This window comes from Pelophylax lessonae, assembly GCF_965119305.1.
Source record: "Pelophylax lessonae genome assembly, chromosome: 10".
Classification (NCBI taxonomy): domain Eukaryota; kingdom Metazoa; phylum Chordata; class Amphibia; order Anura; family Ranidae; genus Pelophylax; species Pelophylax lessonae.
Genome location: NC_138777.1, coordinates 47,121,819 through 47,144,258, shown reverse-complemented (window position 1 = coordinate 47,144,258; position 22,440 = coordinate 47,121,819). Strand labels below are relative to the sequence as shown.

The 22,440-nt window shown below is 44.4% G+C and overlaps 1 protein-coding gene across 1 annotated transcript in view; it reads left to right on the top strand.

Annotated features, from left to right (window-relative positions):
- Positions 1-22,440, top strand: part of SLC39A13 (solute carrier family 39 member 13) — a 67,088-nt gene that overhangs the window by 13,026 nt on the left and 31,622 nt on the right. The window contains exons 2-4 of the mRNA XM_082269764.1: positions 8,171-8,391; positions 13,374-13,487; positions 21,719-21,849. Of these exons, the coding sequence (XP_082125890.1) occupies positions 8,172-8,391; positions 13,374-13,487; positions 21,719-21,849 (465 nt within the window). The 5' untranslated portion in view covers position 8,171. The remainder of the gene's footprint in view (positions 1-8,170; positions 8,392-13,373; positions 13,488-21,718; positions 21,850-22,440) is intronic.

Below are 22,440 nucleotides of genomic sequence, written 5' to 3'. Positions count from 1 at the left end.
GTTTTCATTCACTTCATATCAGGCATCACAAAAACCTGCAGAGCCGGGTTGCCAGGCACCTGAAAATCGACCTTCTTTTTTTTTTTTTTTTATTGAATTTTAGTTTATTGTCCTGTGGCTTTGCACCAAGTTCCACTAACTTTGCGGATGATACTAAACTAAGCATGCCAATATCTTCTGGGCAGGATGTGGAAACCTTACAAGCAGACCTGAACAAAATAATGGGGTGGGCAACTACATGGCAGATGAGGTTTAATGTTGGAAAATGTAAAGTAATGCACTTGGGGGCCAGAAACCAGAAAGCATGCTACTCACTAGGGGGGGAACCTCTGGGTGAGTCTAGGATGGAAAAGGACCTGTGGGTACTGGTAGACAACAGGCTTGGCAGTGGCATGCAATGCCAAGCCGCTGCAAGCAAAGCCAACAGAATACTGGGATGTATTAAAAAGGGGATTCACTCCAGAAATAAAGAGATTATTCTCCCACTCTACAAGACTCTGGTCCGGCCACATCTGGAGTATGCTGTCCAGTTCTGGGCACCGGTCCTCAGGAAGGATGTGCTGGAACTGGAAAGAGTCCAGAGAAGGGCAACAAAAATGGAGGGCATCGGCTATGAGGAAAGACTACAAGCACTGAAAGTATTCTCTCTGAAGAAGGGACGATTGAGGGGGGATATGATATCAATGTACAAATACTGTACTGGTGACCCGAGCATAAGGAACAAACTTTTCAGTGAAAGGAGATACAATAAGACACGTGGCCACTCACTAAAACTAGAAGAAAGGCGGTTTAACCTCATAATGTGTAAGGGGTTCTTCACAGTAAGGCTCCATGTACACGGGACGTTGTTAAAAGTCCCTTTGAATGCTGGAATTTTTAGGACGTTTGAAACGTCCGTTCAGTCACGTTTGTACCCGCGTTTAGCAGCGTTTGCGGGCAGAAGTTTTCCTAGAGGTCAAAAAAATGATTCCCCTTTAAAATGGAAAAACGCGAACGCTAAATGCGGGTCATCGCGTTCGGACGCGTTTGTGCGTTTGAAACGCCGGGAAACACGCGTTCAAACGCAAATAATTGCGTTCTAAAAAAGTCCCTGAACGCAACTGCCTGCAAATGACTGTAAACGACCTGGTGTACATGGACAGATAAGATAACATGGAGGTGGGTTTAGGGGCTTCTGAAAAAAACGCCCAACTGCTCCTAAACGGCCATTTCCAGCGTCCCGTGTACATGGAGCCTAAGGATGTGGAATTCTCTTCCACAAGCAGTAGTATCAGCAGGGAGCATTGATAGTTTCAAAAAACTATTAGATGGGCACCTTAAAGACCACAACATACAGGGGTATACAATGTACAACATACAGGGGTATACAATGTACAACATACAGGGGTATACAATGTACAACATACAGGGGTATACAATGTACAACATACAGGGGTATACAATGTACAACATACAGGGGTATACAATGTACAACATACAGGGGTATACAATGTACGGTTAACAGCAAACACACACACATACATCATAGGTTGAACTGGATGGACGGATGTCTTTTTTCAACCTCACTAACTATGTAACTAACTGAATTATGTAGGCACTTTTATGCAATACATATTTATGTTATGGAGAACCCACCATCAGAACTGCAAGCTACATCATGGGAATAAAAATGTGCCAAAAACGCTCAAATCTGCCCGTTTTGAACTACAAAAAAAAGCTCCAGAACTTTTTTGAGCTTCAGGTGACTTGGAGTGGATATGTGAGCCATCTTCATAGAGCATAATTGTTTTTTTTTTTCTCCAGTGTTTTGGAGCTTCAAGCTACAAAATGCTGAGGTGTGAATGGGGCCTCCTCCCTTGAGTTGAGTTTTCATTCACTTCACATCAGGGATCGCAAAAACCTGCAGAGCCGGGTTGCCAGGCACCTGAAAATCGACTTCTTTTTTTTATTGAATTTTAGCTTATTGTCCTGTGGCTTTGCACCAAGTTCCACTAACTGAATAACGTAGGCACTTTTATGCAACCCATGTTTATGTTATGGAGAATCCAACATCAGAACTGCATGCTACATCATGGGAATAAAAACGCGCCAAAACGTTAAAATCTGCCCGATTTGAGCTACAAAATAAAAAAAAGCTCCAGAACTTTTTTTGAGCTTCAGGTGACTTTCGAGTGGAGATGTGAACCATCTCCATTGAGGATAATAGATTTTTTTTCTCCTCCATCGTTTTGGAGCTACAAAACGCTGAGGGGTTAATGGGGCCTCCTCCCTGGAGTTTTCATTCTCTTCACATCAAGGAACGCAAAAACCTGCAGAGCCGAATCCCCAGGCACCTGAAAATCTTTTTCTTTTTTTTTTTTTTTATTATTATAGAATTTTAGTTTATTGTCCTGTGGCTCTGCTAACTGAGCAATGTAGTCACTTTTATGCTTTTATGATTCTCTCAAGGTGGGTCGGTCACCTTATCTCGGTACAAACCATTAATGTGTTATTATTATATAAGATATTTGTGTATGTATTTGAGTCTATAGTATAAGATATTGAAGCAAAACTTCACTTGGGGATGTTGTTATCCTCTCCCGCTTGTCTATGCTGTGTGTGTATATTCTTATTTTTTCATATTCCAGATGCGTCCCTTTTGCTTGCTTTTACCTGGCCCTTGTGGCATTATTCTTCCCCCGTCAGCAACATTGGGGCAAAGTTCCTGCCACTGACACCAACATTGGGGCACTATTCCTTCCATTGATACCAATGATGGGGCACTATTCCTCTCACTGACACAAAGGATGGGGCACTATTACTGACACCATTGATACCAATGATGGGGCACTATTCCTCTCACTGACACAAAGGATGGGGCACTATTACTGACACCATTGATGGGACATTATTCCTCCCACTGACACCAGTGATGGGGCACTATTCCTCCCACTGACACCAGTGATGGGGCACTATTCCTCCCACTGACACCAGTGATGGGACACTATTCCTTCCACTGGCACCAATGATGTGCCACTATTCCTCTCCACTGACACCAATGATGGGGCACTATTCCTCTCACTGACACCAATGATGGGGCACTATTCCTCTCCACTGACACCAATGATGGGACACCATTCCTCCCACTGACACCAATGATGGGACACCATTCCTCCCACTGACACCAATGATGGGACACCATTCCTCCCACTGACACCAATGATGGGACACCTTTCCTCCCACTGACACCAATGATGGGACACCATTCCTCCCACTGACACCAATGATGGGACACCATTCCTCCCACTGACACCAATGATGGGACACCATTCCTCCCACTGACACCAATGATGGGACACCATTCCTCCCACTGACACCAATGATGGGACACCATTCCTCCCACTGACACCAATGATGGGACACCATTCCTCCCACTGACACCAATGATGGGACACCATTCCTCCCACTGACACCAATGATGGGACACCATTCCTCCCACTGACACCAATGATGGGACACCATTCCTCCCACTGACACCAATGATGGGACACCATTCCTCCCACTGACACCAATGATGGGACACCATTCCTCCCACTGACACCAATGATGGGACACCATTCCTCCCACTGACACCAATGATGGGACACCATTCCTCCCACTGACACCAATGATGGGACACCATTCCTCCCACTGACACCAATGATGGGACACCATTCCTCCCACTGACACCAATGATGGGACACCATTCCTCCCACTGACACCAATGATGGGACACCATTCCTCCCACTGACACCAATGATGGGACACCATTCCTCCCACTGAAACCAATGATGGAGCATTAGTCCTCCCACTGACACCAATGATGGCGCATTAGTCCTCCCACTGACACCAATGATGGCGCATTAGTCCTCCAACTGACACCAATGATGGCGCATTAGTCCTCCCACTGACACCAATGATGGCGCATTAGTCCTCCCACTGACACCAATGATGGAGCATTAGTCCTCCCACTGACACCAATGATGGAGCATTAGTCCTCCCACTGACACCAATGATGGAGCATTAGTCCTCCCACTGTCACCAATGATGGAGCATTAGTCCTCCCACTGTCACCAATGATGGAGCATTAGTCCTCCCACTGTCACCAATGATGGAGCATTAGTCCTCCCACTGACACCAATGATGGAGCATTAGTCCTCCCACTGACACCAATGATGGAGCATTGTTCACTCCTGCTGACACCAATGATGGAGCATTGTTCACTCCTGCTGACACCAGGGCATTTTCTTCTCCAACTGGCCACAGTCCAGCCCCCCTAAATTTTGAACTGGCCTTTTGTTTATAAAGCTTGGAGACCCCTGATATATAAATCCGGGGTATCTTGTGTAATAACACATTTATGGTTTGTACTGCGACTTTCTAAATACTGTTCTAGTAAATCTAATGGGAAAAAGTCTAAAGATAATCATATAGGCCTCTTTTACACGGACGTTCCGTATGTCCGTATATCATCCCATCCGTTTGCGGATGATATACGGACATAATGTATGTCAATGGGATTGCGGATTTCAGTGGATGACCATCCGCTGACATCCGATTTTCTTCCTTTCAGTTCTGTTCCATTTTTTGGAACGGAACAGAACCCTATTTTTCTTCCGTTTTAAAAAACGTAAAGGACCCAAAATCGGATGTCAGCGATGTCATCCGCTGACATCCGCAATCCCATAGACTAACATTATGTCCGTATATCATCCGCAAACAGATGGGATTATATGCGGACATACGGTCTGTAAAAAAAAAAAAAAGTGTCTGAGCGGATCGAAATACGGTCTGCTCCATCTGAAAGAGGCCACATAGTGTGTATCCAGCTTAAGGCCTCAGGCACACTGGATGTTATCAAAACATCAGTAGAAAGCTGTATAAGTTTTCAGCCTTTTTGCAGTAGCTTTTTTCAGCTTTTTTTTTTTTTTTTTAGCTTTTTTTCTGCTGTAGCATTTTTTTTAGCTTTTTTCTTTTCTTCTTTTTTTTTTTTTTTTTTTTTTTTTTTTTTTTTTAAGCAATACTCCCACAAAAGCTTATGACTCAAAATAGTTGATAAATGTCGAATAGCCGCTTTTTTTTTTTTTTTTTTGGCATTTTTTCCAGCGTTTATTTTTTAGCTTTTATCAGAGTTAGAGCGTTTCTACAGCTGAAAACGCCTCTTAAAATCCACTAGTTCTGGGGTTTTTTCCAGCCAGAAAACGCCCCTGCCAAAAGCTGATAACAGCCAATGTGTGAATGGACACCTAGGATAACATGCTGGGGAGTTCACTGGCTGCAGAAAAGAAACTGATGCCAAAAACAGCCGCTGTAAAATGTCCAGTGTGCATGAGGTTTTTTTTTTTTCCTCTGGATCAACTGTGTCTTTAGGATTCTGTATATGGAGGTTTTTTTTTTTCTATTGTTTGAAGTAGTTGGACTTGTCTTTTTTCAACCTGATTATGTAACTATGTCATGTAATCAAAACAACAAATGTAGTAAAAGCAAAATACAAAACTGCACTCCATAAAAGTCATCCCGTTGGGTATAATAAATCCTCTATAAATAAGCCCAAGCTGGGTGAAATGCAACAGTGGGCATGGTTTAGGGCAGAGACTGTATGGGAGACGGTTACATTGTTTAAACCTAACAGGGTGACTTTTATGTAGTGCAGTTTTGTATTTTACTTTGCTATATTTGCTGAGTTGGATGAGCTCTTAACCAGCACCTGAAGCAGTTAATCGATCTAGCCAACTTCAAAGCAATCCCTGCCCTTAGCCATGCCCTGCTAATGCATTTCACTCAGAATGGGCTTATTTGTAGAGAACTGATTAAACTTAACAGGATGACTTTTATGTAGTGTGTGTGTTTGTATTTTACTTTTGCTATTTTTTGCTGAGCTGGATGAGCTCATTGTTATCCCAAAGCTGTGGAAGACCCGAGAAGTTTGGGACTTGAAGTGGTGCATTTTATTTTATGTAACCAGCATGCCTACTATCCAGCTCAATTCTCTGTCTTGGGATGAGGTTTGGTATACATAGATGGATCGAATCGCTGCCGGTTCTGCAGGGGCCTGCCATAGATGGATCGAATCTCTACCGGTTCTGCAGGGGCCGGCCATAGATGGATCGAATCTCTGCCGGTTCTGCAGGGGCCTGCCATAGATGGATCGAATCGCTGCCAGTTCTGCAGGGGCCTGCCCATAGATGGATCGAATCGCTGCCGGTTCTGCAGGGGCCTGCCCATAGATGGATCGAATCGCTGCCGGTTCTGCAGGGGCTGGCCATAGATGGATCAAATCTCGGCCGGTTCTGCAGGGCCGGTCATAGATGGATCGAATCTCGGCCGGTTCTGCAGGGGCTGGCCATAGATGGATCGAATCTCGGCCGGTTCGTCAGGGGCCGACCATAGATGGATCGAATCTCGGCCAGTTCTGCAGGGGCCGGCTGAGATTCCATCCTTCTATGGGCAGGCTGGTTGTTCCCAAGTTGATCCATCAATCGACTCTAGTACAACCAGCCTATCTGAATTTTTACATGTGTAGCAGGTTTTCCAGGCCTGATGTGGGTCTGCCATTGGTACCGGTTACCTCTCCAGCCCATGTGAGCTGCGACCCTGGGTGTGAGAACTGAGACATGGACGACTCCGGCATCTTGGTTTTTGTGGTTTTATTGGAATAAAGGGGATGGAAGAAGGGAATGAGTCGGATACTCCTTTAGGCTTAACTAAATACAATTCGGGACTTTATCCAGAAAATATCTGTTAACGCTGCCTTGACGCTAGCCAGCGCTCACTGACGCTTAGAACACACTGTATCTTGACAGAAGTGCTGAATCCTCGATTCTGGGTCCAGAAGACTCAGAACTATGGAGCATAGAACTGCTGCACTGCAAAGTCTCTGACCGCCTTCTCCAGCCTGGCACTGGCTGGAGGTAGCTTGCTGTAAATTACTGTATAGCTGCAACTCTCAACTGGTACTTTGCACAATTCAGGGCCCAAACCGCAGGCGCCCCCTTTACACTTTTAGCTCTTCAGGGTCCACTGACTATGTACCCTCTCTGCTACTTCAGGGTCCTCAACCTAGGCACCCCCTTTACAGCTAGCTGACACTGGTTCCCAGAACCTCCTCCGGAGTGGTCTCCTCTAACTCTCCAGGCAGACCCCCAGGGGCAATCCTCAGTACTCACGACCTGTGTAGGCTTTCCTGGGACTGAACCCATCTCACTCTCCGCGGGCTCTCGGCACACCGGATCCCCTCAGCTCAACTCGGCACTCTCTGGATTCTCGAGCGACACCCCGAGACATCCACCTTCCTCAGACAGGAGGAGAGACAGCCGCTCTCTCTCCTGGGACTCTGCTCCCGCCAAAGACGCCGGGTCACGCACTTCCCCCAAACTTATACCCACTCTCAGAATCCTTTGCAGCATAATCTGCCTTCTGGGGTAGTTTCAAGCTTGAATGTGTCCCCTGATTGGGCTTCCTCCACTGCCCTATGAGAAACCTCTCACAGGAGCCAGTGGGGAGACTTCCCCTACAGCAGGCACATCTGGAAACCGTGACACCCTAACCAAAATAAATCATGACCATGCTGTTAGGCAGACAAGGCCTACTATACGTTTACCTAGCACTTACCTGTAGGGTGCTACACATGTAGTTACTGCCGGCAGCTATAGCCCCTAGCAGTAATCATTGTGCTCTGCTGGGCAGAGGGGCTTCCTGCTGGCAGGACACAATAGTGCTGCAGGAGGGATTCCGTGTTGATTGGGGGGATCAAATGAAATTCTTTCTTTCTCCAACAGCTAACATGCACTTTGAATTCTAGAGCATGCTTCTTATGATATTAAAGCAAACGTCGGGTTAGAACAATGTAGGCGGACATTGCTGATCTCTTTTTTTAAGAATGCTATATCCCTGGCTGTCATGCCGAGTCTGTGACCTGGAACAAGTATAGAAATCTGACACACACATACAGCCTTCTTGTTCTAGATTTGTAGCTCAAAAGTACTTTTGTCAAGTGCACTTCCAACAACAAAACCGATGACTAATACAAGTAAGATTGGTTTGCAAGAACTGTGTATGTTTACATATTTAACCCAGGAGGAAAAACTGCATTTTTTTTCAGTGCATTTTATTTTTTGCTAACTGAATTTTTGTCTTTGCTGTCTCTATACAGGATGATGTGGGGCAGGATCTCGGCGTGGCTGTGCTTTGTTTTTCTGGGCTTCCAGCTCAGCTCTGCTTGTGTCCCAGGAAGTCGTGCTTGTGATAATACCAACGTCTCCTCGGTGGATGCCTGGATCTACTCTCTGATTGGCTCTCTGCTGGTGGGACTGAGCGGAGTCTTCCCCCTTTTAGTGATTCCTGTTGAGGTCGGCGCAACTTTGAGGTCGGAAGGTAAGCTATTTCTGTAAATATCTTGTAATGACACTAGACTGGTGAGTCTAGCAAGTTCCATGACTTTGAGAGGCAGAATATATCAGAGGCCAGGTGCAGCATATCAACCCACTTACATGGATTTTTTTGGACGATCGTATTTTGTTTCAGCTCAATGGCAGTAACAAATCGACTTTAGTTTTCGCATCTTAAGTTAACACATTGGACCTTTTGTGCGATCATAGTGTAAGATGGAGCTGCAGAAGGGTCAGAAAATGGATAAAAGTATTGTGGGTGGGATGCCAGAAGTTTGACATTTTCAGGCCTGGCTCCAAGATTTTATATCCGTCCTTCCAGCATCCAAACCGCTTAATGTCTCAATCTGCCCATTGAGACTCCAGTCCATCTGCGTTCCTCCAGATGTCGAGGATCTATGGTTAACAACAGGATCTGCCAAACAAGCCTAATTCAGTTTTCCAGCTGTAGAAGTATTGCATACCCTGACATGCTCTGTTAGATTTTGGTTGGCATTCCATGCTGGGAATGCAGTAGCCAAAGTTACAGGGATTGTCCACAACTTCATGTATAGAATCTGATTACAAATCGGTCAATCTGTGCCATTAAATAAAATAAAAACAACCCCCCCCCCCTTTTAGTTTAGTTATAACACGGTCAAAGTGGATCCACAACACTTCCCACATCAAAATCAATATATTGTCTTTGGTGTTAGGCTTCTCCTCCTGTACGGGTTTCTCCGTGAGGGAGCGGATACCTGCTGATGAAGCCCAGCCCCCCAGGTGTAACACATGCAGGGGGCGGAGCCTAAAACTTATGTTGTCATCAGACTGGGACTGCTGAGTTGGGAGACCAGTACAGGGTCTATTGTGGGCTATGCATTAAACGCCATTGAAGCACGGTGATGTGCTGCTCTTTTCTGTAAGTGAGCACTATCAGTCCCTTTTTGTCTTGTATGGCATGTATGGTGGCATTTTCCTTTTTGGAGAGATGGACTGGAGCCAGATAATGAATGGTGCTTGGAAGTGCGATTTTAAAGGGGAATGCATCTAATTTTTGCTTAGCCTAGGTTCACACTGAATGTGGGTTTGAAATCGTGCCGAGTTCAAACCAGCATTTCATTCCGACTTTGGGGGTGATTTCTGTGCGGGTTCATGCACAGCTGTCTATTGAAATCGCCTCCGAAGTCGCCAAAAGTAGTGCAGCAACTACTTATGTGAATCGGTGCGATGCCACAAAATCGGTGTTGTACCATTTCAAGCGGTGCCTTTGTCTGCAGTAGGCTCCGATTTGGCATGCGATTTAACATGTCAAATCGGCCCAATGTGAATGGGGGCTTAAAGAGATTAATGCTTGATTTGACCTTGGAATGATGGTAGGGGTCAAATTGGTGAGGTGAACTTAATATTCGGCCAACGTCCGATCGGCCGATTGTCTGCTTGTTAGTATGATGCTTCCGACAACCGGCTGCGACTTTTCGGCCGAACAGAATCTGGTGTGCAGGCTTTAAAATTTTTGTTGGCCAACACCAGAACGGCCGATTGTTCCTCAGTCAGTACAGAATTCGGCCGACAAACAGCAGATGAGCAAGACTGGGCATGCTCAGAGAAGAAAAAACACACGGAAAGTTAACCATCACATGACATCACTTCTGCAGTTGGCTGTTGTTGGGCGACAAAATTTGTGTGCAGTCTTTAGCACTTTTCAACCGACAGGACAGCACCGGACAAAAGACAGCCGATCGTTCGGCCGACAATCGGTGCGTGTGTACGGGGCTTTAGGCAAGCCATAGATGGTACGAATTTCTTTTCTGCAACCGAAAGAAATTTGCACGATTCCTCCATCAATACAGACGGTACTGACCGGGGAATCCCACCTGCCGAGTCATTGTATTCTCCCAGCGGAGATAATCGCAAGTAAATCCGGCAGGCTGGTTGTACCCAAGTTGATTGATTGGTACAATTAGCCTACCCATACACAATTCAAATCTCTGCAGAATCCTGCTGAACCAGCCGAGTTTCAAACCGCCTATGGCCAGCCTAAGTTGTGGGCTATGAAGATATAAAGCAGCAAGGGTGCCCCTTCTTTCTGTGGCATTGCGGTACACATTTGGGATGTTGGATGCTTCTTTATTTCTTTATAAATTCTTTATATTGACATATGCTAATGATTTCTATTGTATGATATGTATGTTACACAGTTGCACTTCACTGTTGGTGTTATATTGATTTTTATCTAAAGAAACCCCTAGCCAACAGACCAGATGTCCCAAGCTTTAGTTACAATCACCTTTATGTCTTAGGAGGTGTCCATGTGCCTCGTGTTGTTGCAAGTAACTAAAATCAGAATTTTGACATTTTTATCTTTATTATATGCCCCACTTTCCCACTTTCCCAAGACAGCACGTTGGTATATGGTTGCTGAAACTGATGAAGCTTTTTGGATGCTGGAGTTGCAAATCTTCATTAACCATTTGAGAGTGACTGGCAGTTTTTAGATATTAGAGGTCCTGTATAAATTAGACAGAATTTTCCCCATAGACCCTTGCCATTTAGATATGCATTTTCCCACAGTTAAAAGTGAACCTCTACTTTGTCCAATCTATGCAAAAGCCTGGTACACACTAGTAGTTTTTCTTTCGTTCAACCCTGTGGGCTGAACAAAAAAAAATTGAAGAGTTTAGGAGGAGCTACTGTACTAACAATCTGATGTTAGTACAGCAATCCCCCTACTGAGCTATTGTTTTCTGACAGGGGGACGCCCCCCCCCAGCCCAGCCAGAACACTCCGGAAACAATTGCTGAGAGTGCTGACCTGATGCCGACCGGCAGACCTTTTTTGGCCATGCCCCTTAGAATCTGGCCCGGCTGCCATTTACACAGGCCGAATGTTGGCTGGTTTCTATTGAACCGGCCAATTCTGCACGATATTCGACCCCAAAGTCACAGATCGTTACAGAATTCTGCATTCCTGCATTATCAAAGTCACCAGGCAGCCTGAGAATATTCTGTATTCCTGGGTATGAGGGAGCTCATGACATCCTTTCACCTAAAGTGGAAGTAAATTTTGAATAATAAAAAGTGCTGATGGACAGGCTTTTCTTTATGACAGAAGAGACTGTGTGCGTCTTGTCTGTCATGGATAACTGTTAGCACTTTTTGTTTGTGGGCACGGAGCCGTGCATATGCAGCCCAATGTTCTCTGTTCTCACACTCCTGTGCACGTGCCCGGGATTTATGTCATCCTGGCCAATCAAAATGGCGATAGACTCAGAACCCAGAAGAAGACGGAAGCAATAAAGGGAAATGTGGACATTGCGGCGCTGGAAGGGTTTTTTCCCTTGCTAAGTTTGCCACAATGTGCACATATATTGGGCTTTACTTGCTTATTATGGCAGACAGCTTCTGAAGACCCAAAACGCAAAATTTTGCTTGGCACTTTACTTCCACTTTATTAAGCTGTGCTTTTCCTTAAAGGAATGCTGCACACCAACAAAGTCATGACTAACAAACAACTGGCCCCTGCCCCCACCTATAACTGGCCTTCACAGCAAGGAACACATAGAAAGGCAACGCATGCAAAACAAAACCAAAGAAAATTCCCAGCTCAACTTACCAGTCAGTCTGCAACCAACTGAATGATCCTGTCTAACAGTTGGCATTAAAAACAGGGGTTTCGTTTTCACAAATTTGCAAATACATGCAAAAGCTGCAGATCCGCTCCAAGGCACCCCAGTATTATCTGCAGCCCTAATTCTTGTAAATTTATAAGAGCCTCCATAGTGGAAGCACATGCATTCTAATGGATAGATAGATCGCTAGAGGGCCTGAAGGGAGCCCACCTCTCCTTTAAGGCACACGGGACACCCAGCACATAGCACAATGGAAGCAAAGGTGTCCAGTGTGTCACCTCACCAATATTATATCAGTAACAAACAACTGGTCTCTGCCTCCACCTATAACTGGTCTTCACAGTAAGGAGCACAAGGAAGGGCAACACATGCAAAACAAAACCAACGAAAATTCCCAGCGCAACTCGCCAACATGTCTGCCTTCAGTCGATTTATCCTGACTAACAGTTTGTGTTAAAAACAGGGGTTTAGTTTGCGCACATTAGCATAAGATGCAGAGCCGCTCCAAGGCAACCTGATATTATTTTCAGTCCTAACTCTTGTAAATAGTCATGACTAAGCCCAATTGGGCCAGGATGAAATGCATCAGTGGCCATGGCTATCAGGAGGAGTATGGGCTGAGGCTGCTTCTCATATTATGTACACTTGGAGCTGTTGGTGTGCAGTGTTTCTCAATCTTTCGTCATATCGCTTCCTGGATGAACATATTCACCCCAGCACGCTGTCTAGTGGGGAATTCATCAGAGCAGCGGCATTGGCACTTGGAGCAGCGCTACGTGAAGTAATTGTGCTTTTCCTTGTTAAAAGATAATTCAACCAAAAAATAAAATTGCAACTTTGCAGCTTACCAGTTCTTATATATCGTGGCTGCTTTAGTTTGAATTTTCAGGCTAAGACAAATTTCAGAAAATTCTTGTTGATCACGCCACAAATGCAGTTTTATTTCCTGTGCGCTATACAGAGCAATGCAAAAGCAATGTTATCTTTGTTTTGTTTATTATAAACCTTCCTACTTCCCTGTAATAGAGGTGAACAAAGGCAGACATTTTAGAAGTGACAACTCTGGCTCCCTCCATAGATACAGTTGAGGAATGAGCGTTGCCACACAGACAGGAAGTTGGAGATTTATCGGGTGAATTTAAAAGTATAAAGGCTTGAAGAAAGTAAACAAATCCAGTATCCTCATCTGAGGACTTGAAGGCTGTGTTCAATTCATTAGATTCTGGTTTGGGCTTCAGATACGTTAAAAATATTGCTCACCGTTGTGATAAAATAATTCTGAAATAGTCATAAACTGTCAAACACAGATTGTTCTTGGTCCAGGAATGGTGTATTTACATAGTTTGCTCTTTTTACAGAGAGTTCGAAAAGGCTGAAGCAACTGTTAAGTTTTGCCATTGGTGGATTATTGGGCGACGTGTTTGTGCATCTTCTGCCGGAGGCTTGGGCATACACCTGCAGCGCCACTACAGGTAATGTTTATCATGGATACAGTCCTTGGGACACCTGCCACTAAGTGAGGGCAAAGTTCCCTAATGGGGACACAAAAAGCAATGAAAAATGTGGCAGTGATTCTAACTATCCCTTCTGTAGCCAAAACTAGGGAAAAAAAGACCATGCAAGGTAAAAAAAAGATTTGACGAAAAATTTAAGGTTTAGGCCCCTTTCACACATTTACGACCTCAAAGTTGAGCAACATTGATGTGAATTGAAGCAATGCCTGTGTAATCTTGAGGTTTATGGACCTCAAGTTGCATCGAATTCAGACCACAGTAGTACAGGGACTACTTTGAAGCGGTGTGGATTTGATTTGAATCAAGTTGATTTAAATCACTAGTAAAAAGGCTTGATTTAAATCATACTTTTTGAAGAGCAACTGTCATCTCTGTCTGCAGCGCCTCCTCCTCTGACCCGCTATTGACTCACCGACAGTGCCATTCACTTTAATGGGACGGCTGGTGATGCTGCAGTGACACAACAAGGTGAGGGACGTGGCGGCAGCAGGTGATTGGATGCCCGCTAACAGGCAATGCCATAATGGATCTGAGATGACAGGTGCTCTTTAAATGTAAGGACACATTCTTGCTGGTAGTTTAGAATTTTTAATATTTGCAAACAAAATGAAGGTTTCCTATTTAGAATAATAAGCTGTCAGGTTAGTAAAACAACAATATCAGAACCGATTCAGTCATACAGTTTGTAGTGTACAAAGATTTGCAAAACAATGGGGTATTGTCAAAAGGAAGATTGTCAAGAGGTAGATGAAAGAAATTAGACCCAACAATGCAGACGAGCTGAAGGCCACTATCAAAGCAACCTGGGCTTCCATAACACCTCAGCAGTGCCACAGGCTGATCCCCTCCATGCCACGCCGCACTGATGCAGTAATTCATGCAATAGGAGCCCCGACCAAGTATTGAGTGCATACTATACTGTACATGGACATACTTTTCAGTGGGCCAACATTTCTGTATTAAAAATCCCTTTTTTTTTTATTTGGTCTTATGTAATATTCTAATTTTCTGAGATACTGAATTTGGGGTTTTCACTAGCTATAAGCCATAATCAGCAAAAGAAAGAAATGCTTGAAATATATCAATCTGTGTGTAACGCATCTATATAAAATATGAGTTTGACTTTTTGAATTGACTTACTGAAATAAATGATCTTTTTGATGATCTCATTTTATGAGATGCACCTGTATAACTTTGGGAAGGGCTGACCCTTTAGGCAGATCATTTGTATGAATAAAAAAGCTTTTACTAGACTATAGTTTTCCTTTAGATCTCCTACTTGCAGTTTAAGGCTACACTGCTATTTATTGAATACCGGACAGGCTTGTATGTACAAGTCTGTGCTTGACATGTTCCAGCTGGAAGTGGCAGGTATGTTGGACAGGTGAAGTGTGTGCACGTGCAGTACATGACTGTTAGCAGACAATTCCCTTACAAACCAGTAACTTCAAGTACTTCACCCTCTAGTTCCTTGCGAGATGTTAGATTGCAGAAATATTATTTCATAGAACGTCTGTTTCCATTGTTATGTTTTGTGGCATAGCAGAGAAAATGACACCCAATGTAGACTTTAAAGTTAAAGTAGTTCTAAATGCCAAAAGTTTTTTTTTTTTTTACCTTAAGGCTGGGTTCACACTGGTGCGAACACAGACATGGTATGTGATTCATACCACAGTGCTGTGCAGATCACATGCGATGTCTGTGTGATGCAAATTCACCCATGCAGTTTGTATGTAACAATGTCACTATGTAACAATGTCACTATGTAACAAAATTATGTAACAAAATAGGAAATGAGAGTAAATCCCTGCATATTAAAGTGGTTGTAAAGTCAGAAGGGTTTTTAATCCTTATAAGAGGGAAGACAGCGCAGCGCCTTCTAAGTGCAGCAAAACATTTATTGAAGTATGTGCAGCAGTATCATACTCCCATTTAGTCGGTGAATAAGATGCAGTTAGTCAAGTAATGTTGATCATGATTACTTGACTAACTGCAGCTTATTCACCGACTAAATGGGAGTATGATACTGCTGCACATACTTCAATAAATGTCTTGCTGCACTTAGAAGGCGCTGCGCTGTCTTCCCTCTTGTCTCCCCCCAGAGATCTCTTCTGTCTCTTCCGCCGGCAGCCGCTACAATGGACAGCTACCCCCTAAACTGTTTTGGGGGTCCCCCTACCCCTGGTGTTTCCCTCCCCCCGGGTCCCCAGGACCAGACTTTTTTGAGACCTCTTCTTGCGCCAATTCACCACTAAACCATTTTTTATCCTTATGCATTAAGATAAAAAAGCCTTCTGTGTGAAGTAACCCCTCTAATACTTACCTGAGCCCCATCTTGGTCCATTGATGTACAAGGCTGCCTCTGCCATCTGGGACTCTCCTATCAGATTAGCTGAGACACAGCAGCGGCGCCATTGGCTCCCGCTGCTGTCAGTCAAGTTCAGTTAGCCAATAAGGGGAGAGAGGGGGCAGGGCCAAACCGCAGCTCTGTGTTTGAATGGACACGAAGATGTGGCTCGGCTTGGGTGCCCCCATAGCAAGCTGCTTGCTGTGGGGGCACTCAACAGGAGGGAGGGGCCAAAAGAGCCAAAGAAGAACCCGAGAAAAGGAGGATGTGGGCTGCTCTGTGCAAAACCACTACACAAAGCAGGCAAGTATAAAATGTTTGTTATTTTTAAATAAAAAAAAATAGACTTTACAATCACTTTAAGGGATCCCCAAGTCACCAGAGCTAGGGTCCCCATTGGAAGGTTTCCCCTCCCAATACTTTTTTGGGGACAACCCAAAATGTGGGATTTTCTTTTACTTTTAATGATAATGGTAAACAGGACAAATAGAGAAGGTGAATCTCCTTAATGGGGGCACAGAGAGCAATAAAAACTGACAAGTGATCAAATCCCTCTCCACTATCCAAAACAAAAAAAACAGTTAATTCTTGTTGAATCAGCCCAAATTTGAGCTGTGCATGGCCCTGTCGGCACATCCTAACATAATAAAAGTCCATTTTTTCCCAATCAGATGCAGTCACTGTTGAGGTATTCAACAGCAGCAGATCATGCCAGCTGCTGACCACAATACCCAGCAGGGAAGATTCCTTTAGCATGCACTTCTGCTAACAGCTGATTATATGGTCGATGATCATATTCTGTTTGTCTTTGGGAGGTCAGTCTGGGCCATTCCATTGACCTGCCCACATGGTTTACTGGTATTCTTATCTCCTTTTTTATTAGTGTTTGTTTCTCTCCTTATCAGGTGAATGGTGTTGACAATAAAGGGAACCTTGAATAGAGAAATACTAGAAGCTACATCTGACTAAAGCCAGCCATAGACAAATTGATTATAAGGAATAAGTCCTGCGAGCGACCCTGAGGCTCTAAATCGATCAGTTATTTGCCGCAGACACTCCACTTCTCATAATAGTGTGCTTAATTGAAATATATAGTGTTGCGCAAATAAAAAATTATTTAATTCATTTGTGCTTAAATTATTAAAAACCCAAAATATTTATATGTGACATAATATTAAATGCCAATAGTGCTAATGAAGTGGTAAATATAATATAATACTCATAGAAAAGAGAAAATATATAGATATAAATGTGCAGTGTGAAAAGTGCAAAAAGCCAATAAACTAAGTCCAAAATGTAATCCTAAAGTGATCTGTGCTCCCAGAGAGAAGTGACCAGAGTGTCACAGTGGACAGCCAGCCGTGCACCCCCTTGTGAATGGGTGCTCACCTCAAATCCTTAAAAAGAGCGCATAGATTGTTATCCCAAAAAGATCATCCATCCATATCCTTCAGGGCTCCTCTCATTCACAGGAGTTGCAGCGTCAATCAATGCAGTATATATACAAACAAAAAGACTTGCAATAGTGTATGAAATCCTTAAACAATCAGCTTTTATTAACCACTTAAGCCCCGGAAGATTTTACCCCCTTCCTGACCAGGGGGTATTTTGCGATTCGGCACTGCGTGACTTTAACGGACAATTGCGCGGTCGTGCAACGCTGTACCTAAACGAATTTGACGTCCTTTTTTTCCCACAAACAGAGCTTTCTTTTGGTGGTATTTGATCACCTCTGCGATTTTTTGATCACGCGCTATAAACAAAAAAAGAGCGTCAATTTTGCAAAAATAACAATATTTTTCACATTTTTTTATATGAAATTCCCCCAAAAAAAAAAGTAAAAATCAAAATTTTTTAAAATTTTCGGCCAATTTGTTTTATGCTACATATGTTTGGTAAAAAAAAATCGCAAAAAGCGTATTTTGATTGGTTTGCGCAAAAGTTATCGCGTTTACTAACAAAGGGAAAGATTTTTGTCATTTTTGTTGTTTTTTTTTTTTAACGCGTAATGGCGGCGATCTGCGATTTTTTTTTTGCGGTACTGCGACATTGGGGCGGACAGATCGGACCCTTGACTGACATTTGTGACACTTTTGGGGTTACCAGTGACATTTCTACAGTAATCAGTGCTATACATATGCACTGTTACTGTAAAAATACACTGGTTGTGAAGGGGTTAACTTTATTTGGAAGGGAGGGGCTGTGTGTGTCCCTAGGGGCGTGCTTTCTACTGTGATTGGCTGTGGCTTGAGCTGTAAGGACACTGATCAACGGATCTACATACTAGATCCGTTTTATCAGTGTCTTTACAGCGAGGAGAATGACAGGCAGCTTGTTTACACAAGCTGCCTGACATTCTCCCTCTCCCCCGCCGATCGCCGAGTGACCGGCGGACATCGGGTCCGCTGGTCACACGCGCGGGGGGGTCCGTGACCACGCGGGAGCGCGCCTCCGGGGGCGCGCGCTCGCTCCCTAGACCCTCACAAGCTAGTGACGTAGCCCTACGTCACTTTGCCTGTGAGGGGCTGACTGCCGATGTAGATCGGCGTTAGGCAGTCGGCAAGTGGTTAAATAAAGGTGGATAAATCTCACTCACATTTGTAGGTGCAACACATGCACTTGGACAATAGCATCAAGTAAATGGTGGAAATCGTGGTGCTATAGTGGGAGAGACTGCACAGCGCTGCCGGTCTCCACAGCATGCGCCGATAGCTGACAGCCTCACCTAGACAATAGTGTATCGCTCCGTCCGTCCGTCCTGTCCCCTCCCCCCTACGCGTGACGACACAGGGATCACGTGTCTTCCTCAGGGGGGGCACTTTAATATTATGTCAAATATAAATATTTTGGGTTTTTAATAATTTAAGCACAAATTAATTTAATAATTTTTTATTTGCGCAACACTATATATTTATTTCATAGACAAATTGAATTTTGGCCAGTTCAGCAGAAACAGGTTGGATTTTGATCCATCTATTTGCAGGCTGGTTGTACTGAAGTAGATCGATACATCGATTGACTTCAGTACAACCAGCTTGTCTGTCTTTTTTCGCCTGATCACTGCAGGTGGCTATAGCTGCCAGTAATGATCGTTTTCTGCATGTGGGGATGGCTTCCCGCCAGCAGAACACAATAGCAGTGCCGGAGGGTTTCCTCCATCAACACTGACTGTGTTGATAGGGCAATCAAGCGATTTTCTTTCTTTCAAGCAATGCTTGAAGGAAAGAAAATTGCTTAATGTATGGCCTGTCTTATACACTGCTCCAAAAAATTAAACACTTTTTAATCGGAGTATAGCATCAAGTCAAATAAACTCCTGGGGTATTGATCTGCTCAGTTAAGTAGCAGAGGGGCTTGTTAATCAGTTTCAGTAGCTTTGGTGTTGATTAACAGTTGCACTAGATATAAACGGGAATGGTTTTACAGGTGGAGGTCACTGACATTTTTTTTTCCTTCTCATCTTTTCTGACTGTTTTTCACTAATTTTGCATTTGGCTAGGGTCAGTATCATTACTGGTAGCATAAGGTGATACCTGGACCCTGTAGAGATTGCACAGGCAGTCCAACTCCTCCAGGATGGCACATCAATACGTGCCACTGCCAGAAGGTTTGCTGTCTCTTCCAGCACAGTCTCAAGAGCATGGAGGAGAATCCAGGAGACAGGCTGTTACTCTAGGAGAGCTGAACAGGGCTGTAGAAGGTCCTTAACCCATCAGTGGGACCGGTATCTGCTCCTTTGTGCAAGGAGGAACAGTATGAGCACTTCCAGAGCCCTACAAAATTACCTCCAGCCGACCGCTGGTGTGAATGTCTGACCAAACAATCAGAAACAGACTTCATGAGGGTGGCCTGAGAGCCCGACGTTCTCTAGTGGGCCCTGTGCTCACTGCCTGGCACCGTGGAGCTCGATTGGCATTTGCCATTTAACACCAGAATTGACAGGTCTGCCACTGGCGCCCTGTGCTTTTCACAGATGAGAGCAGGTTCACCCTGAGCACATGTGACTGACCTGAAAGGGTCTGGAGAAGCCGTGGAGACCGTTATGCTGCCTGTAAAATCAATCAGCATGACTGGTTTGGTGGTGGGTCAGTGATGGTCTGGAGAGGCATATCCATGGAGGGATGCACCGACCTCTAAAGGCTAGACAATGGCACCCGGACTGCCATTAGGTATCAGGATGAAATCCTTGGACCCATTGTCAGACCCTACGCTGGTGCAGTGGGTCCTAGGTTCCTCCTGGTGCATGACAATGACTGGTCTCACATGGTGAGCGTATGCAGCCAGTTCCTGGAGGATGAAGGAATTGATACCATTGAATGGCCCCCACACTTGCCTGACCTAAATCCAATAGAACACCTCTGGGACATTATGTTTCGGTCCATCCTGTGCCACCAGGTTGTACTTCAGCCTGATCCAGAGCTCAGTGATGCCCTGATCCAGATCTGGGCAGAAATACCCCAGGATCACCATCCGTCATCTCAAAAGGAGCATGCCCTGACATCAGGCATGCATACAAGCAGATGGGGGGCCATACAAATTACTGAGTACCATTTTGAGTTGCTCTAATGACCTTTTCAATGGATTAGCCTGCTGCATAGTTTTTTCACTTTGATTTTCGGGGTTTCTTTGAATTCAGCCCTCTGTAGGTTGATCATTTTCATTTCCAACAAACAATGTGGCATCCTTTCATTCCTAACACATTACCCAGTCCATACCAGTACAGATATCCAGCATGAGATGTTTCCCTATTGAGATCTGATGTGTTTTCAAAGTGTTCCCATCATTTTTTGAGCAGCGTATTATAAAGATAAAGGTTTCATAGTTCCTATCCTTTTGCCTTCACTTAACTAGTGAGTCACTGACCTGGGACAAGTATGCAGGATTGTATTTCAGATTTCACTGGCTGCACACTTGTTCATGATCAGTGACTCGCAAGGTAGAAAATACTGACTGTACATGATAGCTCTAGAACTTGTACCTGAAAATACAAGTTAGTGGAAGGAATGATTTTATTGACACTCATGTTATCCTGATGAGGTGCATGTTAGAACAGATAAGGGGTGAATAGATCAAGTCTAGGACAACCTCAACCAGCCATTGCTGTATGAAGAGTAGGGCATTCTGCATACAGACCACCAGGGGGCTCATATTAAAAGCTCAGTGAAAGGATTTGCTGTAACATGCGCTGCTTCTTTGCACTGGAGGGTATTATCAGCTTAGGTAATTCTAGCTGCCATATTGTTCTGTAGGAGCTCAGTTTATATACAGTCCATCTAGTTATTGTGTGGACGATTTCCTTTCTTAGCGACTTCCTATATTTGACATTTGCTGAGGATTTGGAATTTTTTTATAATCACTCAAACAATCCAGGCTTGTATAGAATCACCTCGGTATAAGCCCCCATTCACACTAGCGCGACTTGTCAGGCGACTTGGTCGCCTGACAAGTTGCGGTGGGTCGCTCGCCATTGATTAGCACAGGACCCGTTCTAATAGGAGCTCCGACTTAGAAAAAGGGCCCTGTACTACTTTGGAGCGACCTGCAGGCGACTTGCATTGACTTCAATGATATGAAGTCCGTGCAAGTCGTGCCGAGGTCACGGTGCGAGCTGTGCACCGCGACTTCACAGGTCGCCCCACCAAGTCGTGTCGCCCCTGTCTAAACGGGTCTAAGTGAACTAAGATTGTTTGTTTGGTTTTTTTTTTTTTTTTGTTTCATGTTTGGTTTTTGTAATGGTAATTTTGAGAAGAAAGTTCATCCAAAACTGAATTTTCCATGTTGGATTGGCAGATGTGTTCCATCATCCCCATGTATAAAGCATTGGTGTTTTTGTGTTCTGCAGGAAACTCGCAGTCTCTCCAGCAGCAAAGGCTCCTTGGCCTTTGGGTTATAGTTGGGTTTCTCGCCTTCCTTTTACTGGAGAAAACCTTTTCTGATGAGAAAAATGAAGAAACACAGAAGAGCACCACTCCAGTAAGTGATTTGTATTAAAGAATCTTTAAAAGACAATGTCACTTTTCTTTGAATGTGTAAAGCCATTTTTCCAACCCATTGATATCATCTCTCCTGTGCTCCCCTCCTGGCTCAAAATACCCTCTGATTCTGTGTTTTGGGGAGCATGTGACCTCTTCCCATGATGCATTGCCCAGAACGAGCAGCCCATCATTAGGAGTAAAGCAAGGACTCCCCAGAGCCGCACATCCATGCTATCCCTAAACTAGATGGCAACCTCGGCCTGGACTCCGACCAGACCACGCCCCCCAACGCTTATCACTCCGTCCCTCGAAACTTAGTCATGAGGAACCCATGATTAGCCCATCATTAGGCCCAAGCATTGTCACATGACGAGTGGGTGCTGTCATTACTCCCTGTAGGCTCTGACACCAGCTGATGCCTACAACTGAGGAAGGAGAGGTAAAGGACTGCAGGAGAAGGTTAGTATACGTGGATTTGGGGTCCTAACAGAGGGGACAGTACTAAGCAAATTACACAACACAAATAAGCTGGCCATAAATGGATTGCAATTCCCCTGATTCAGCAGGGACTGACTCACCTAACAACTGT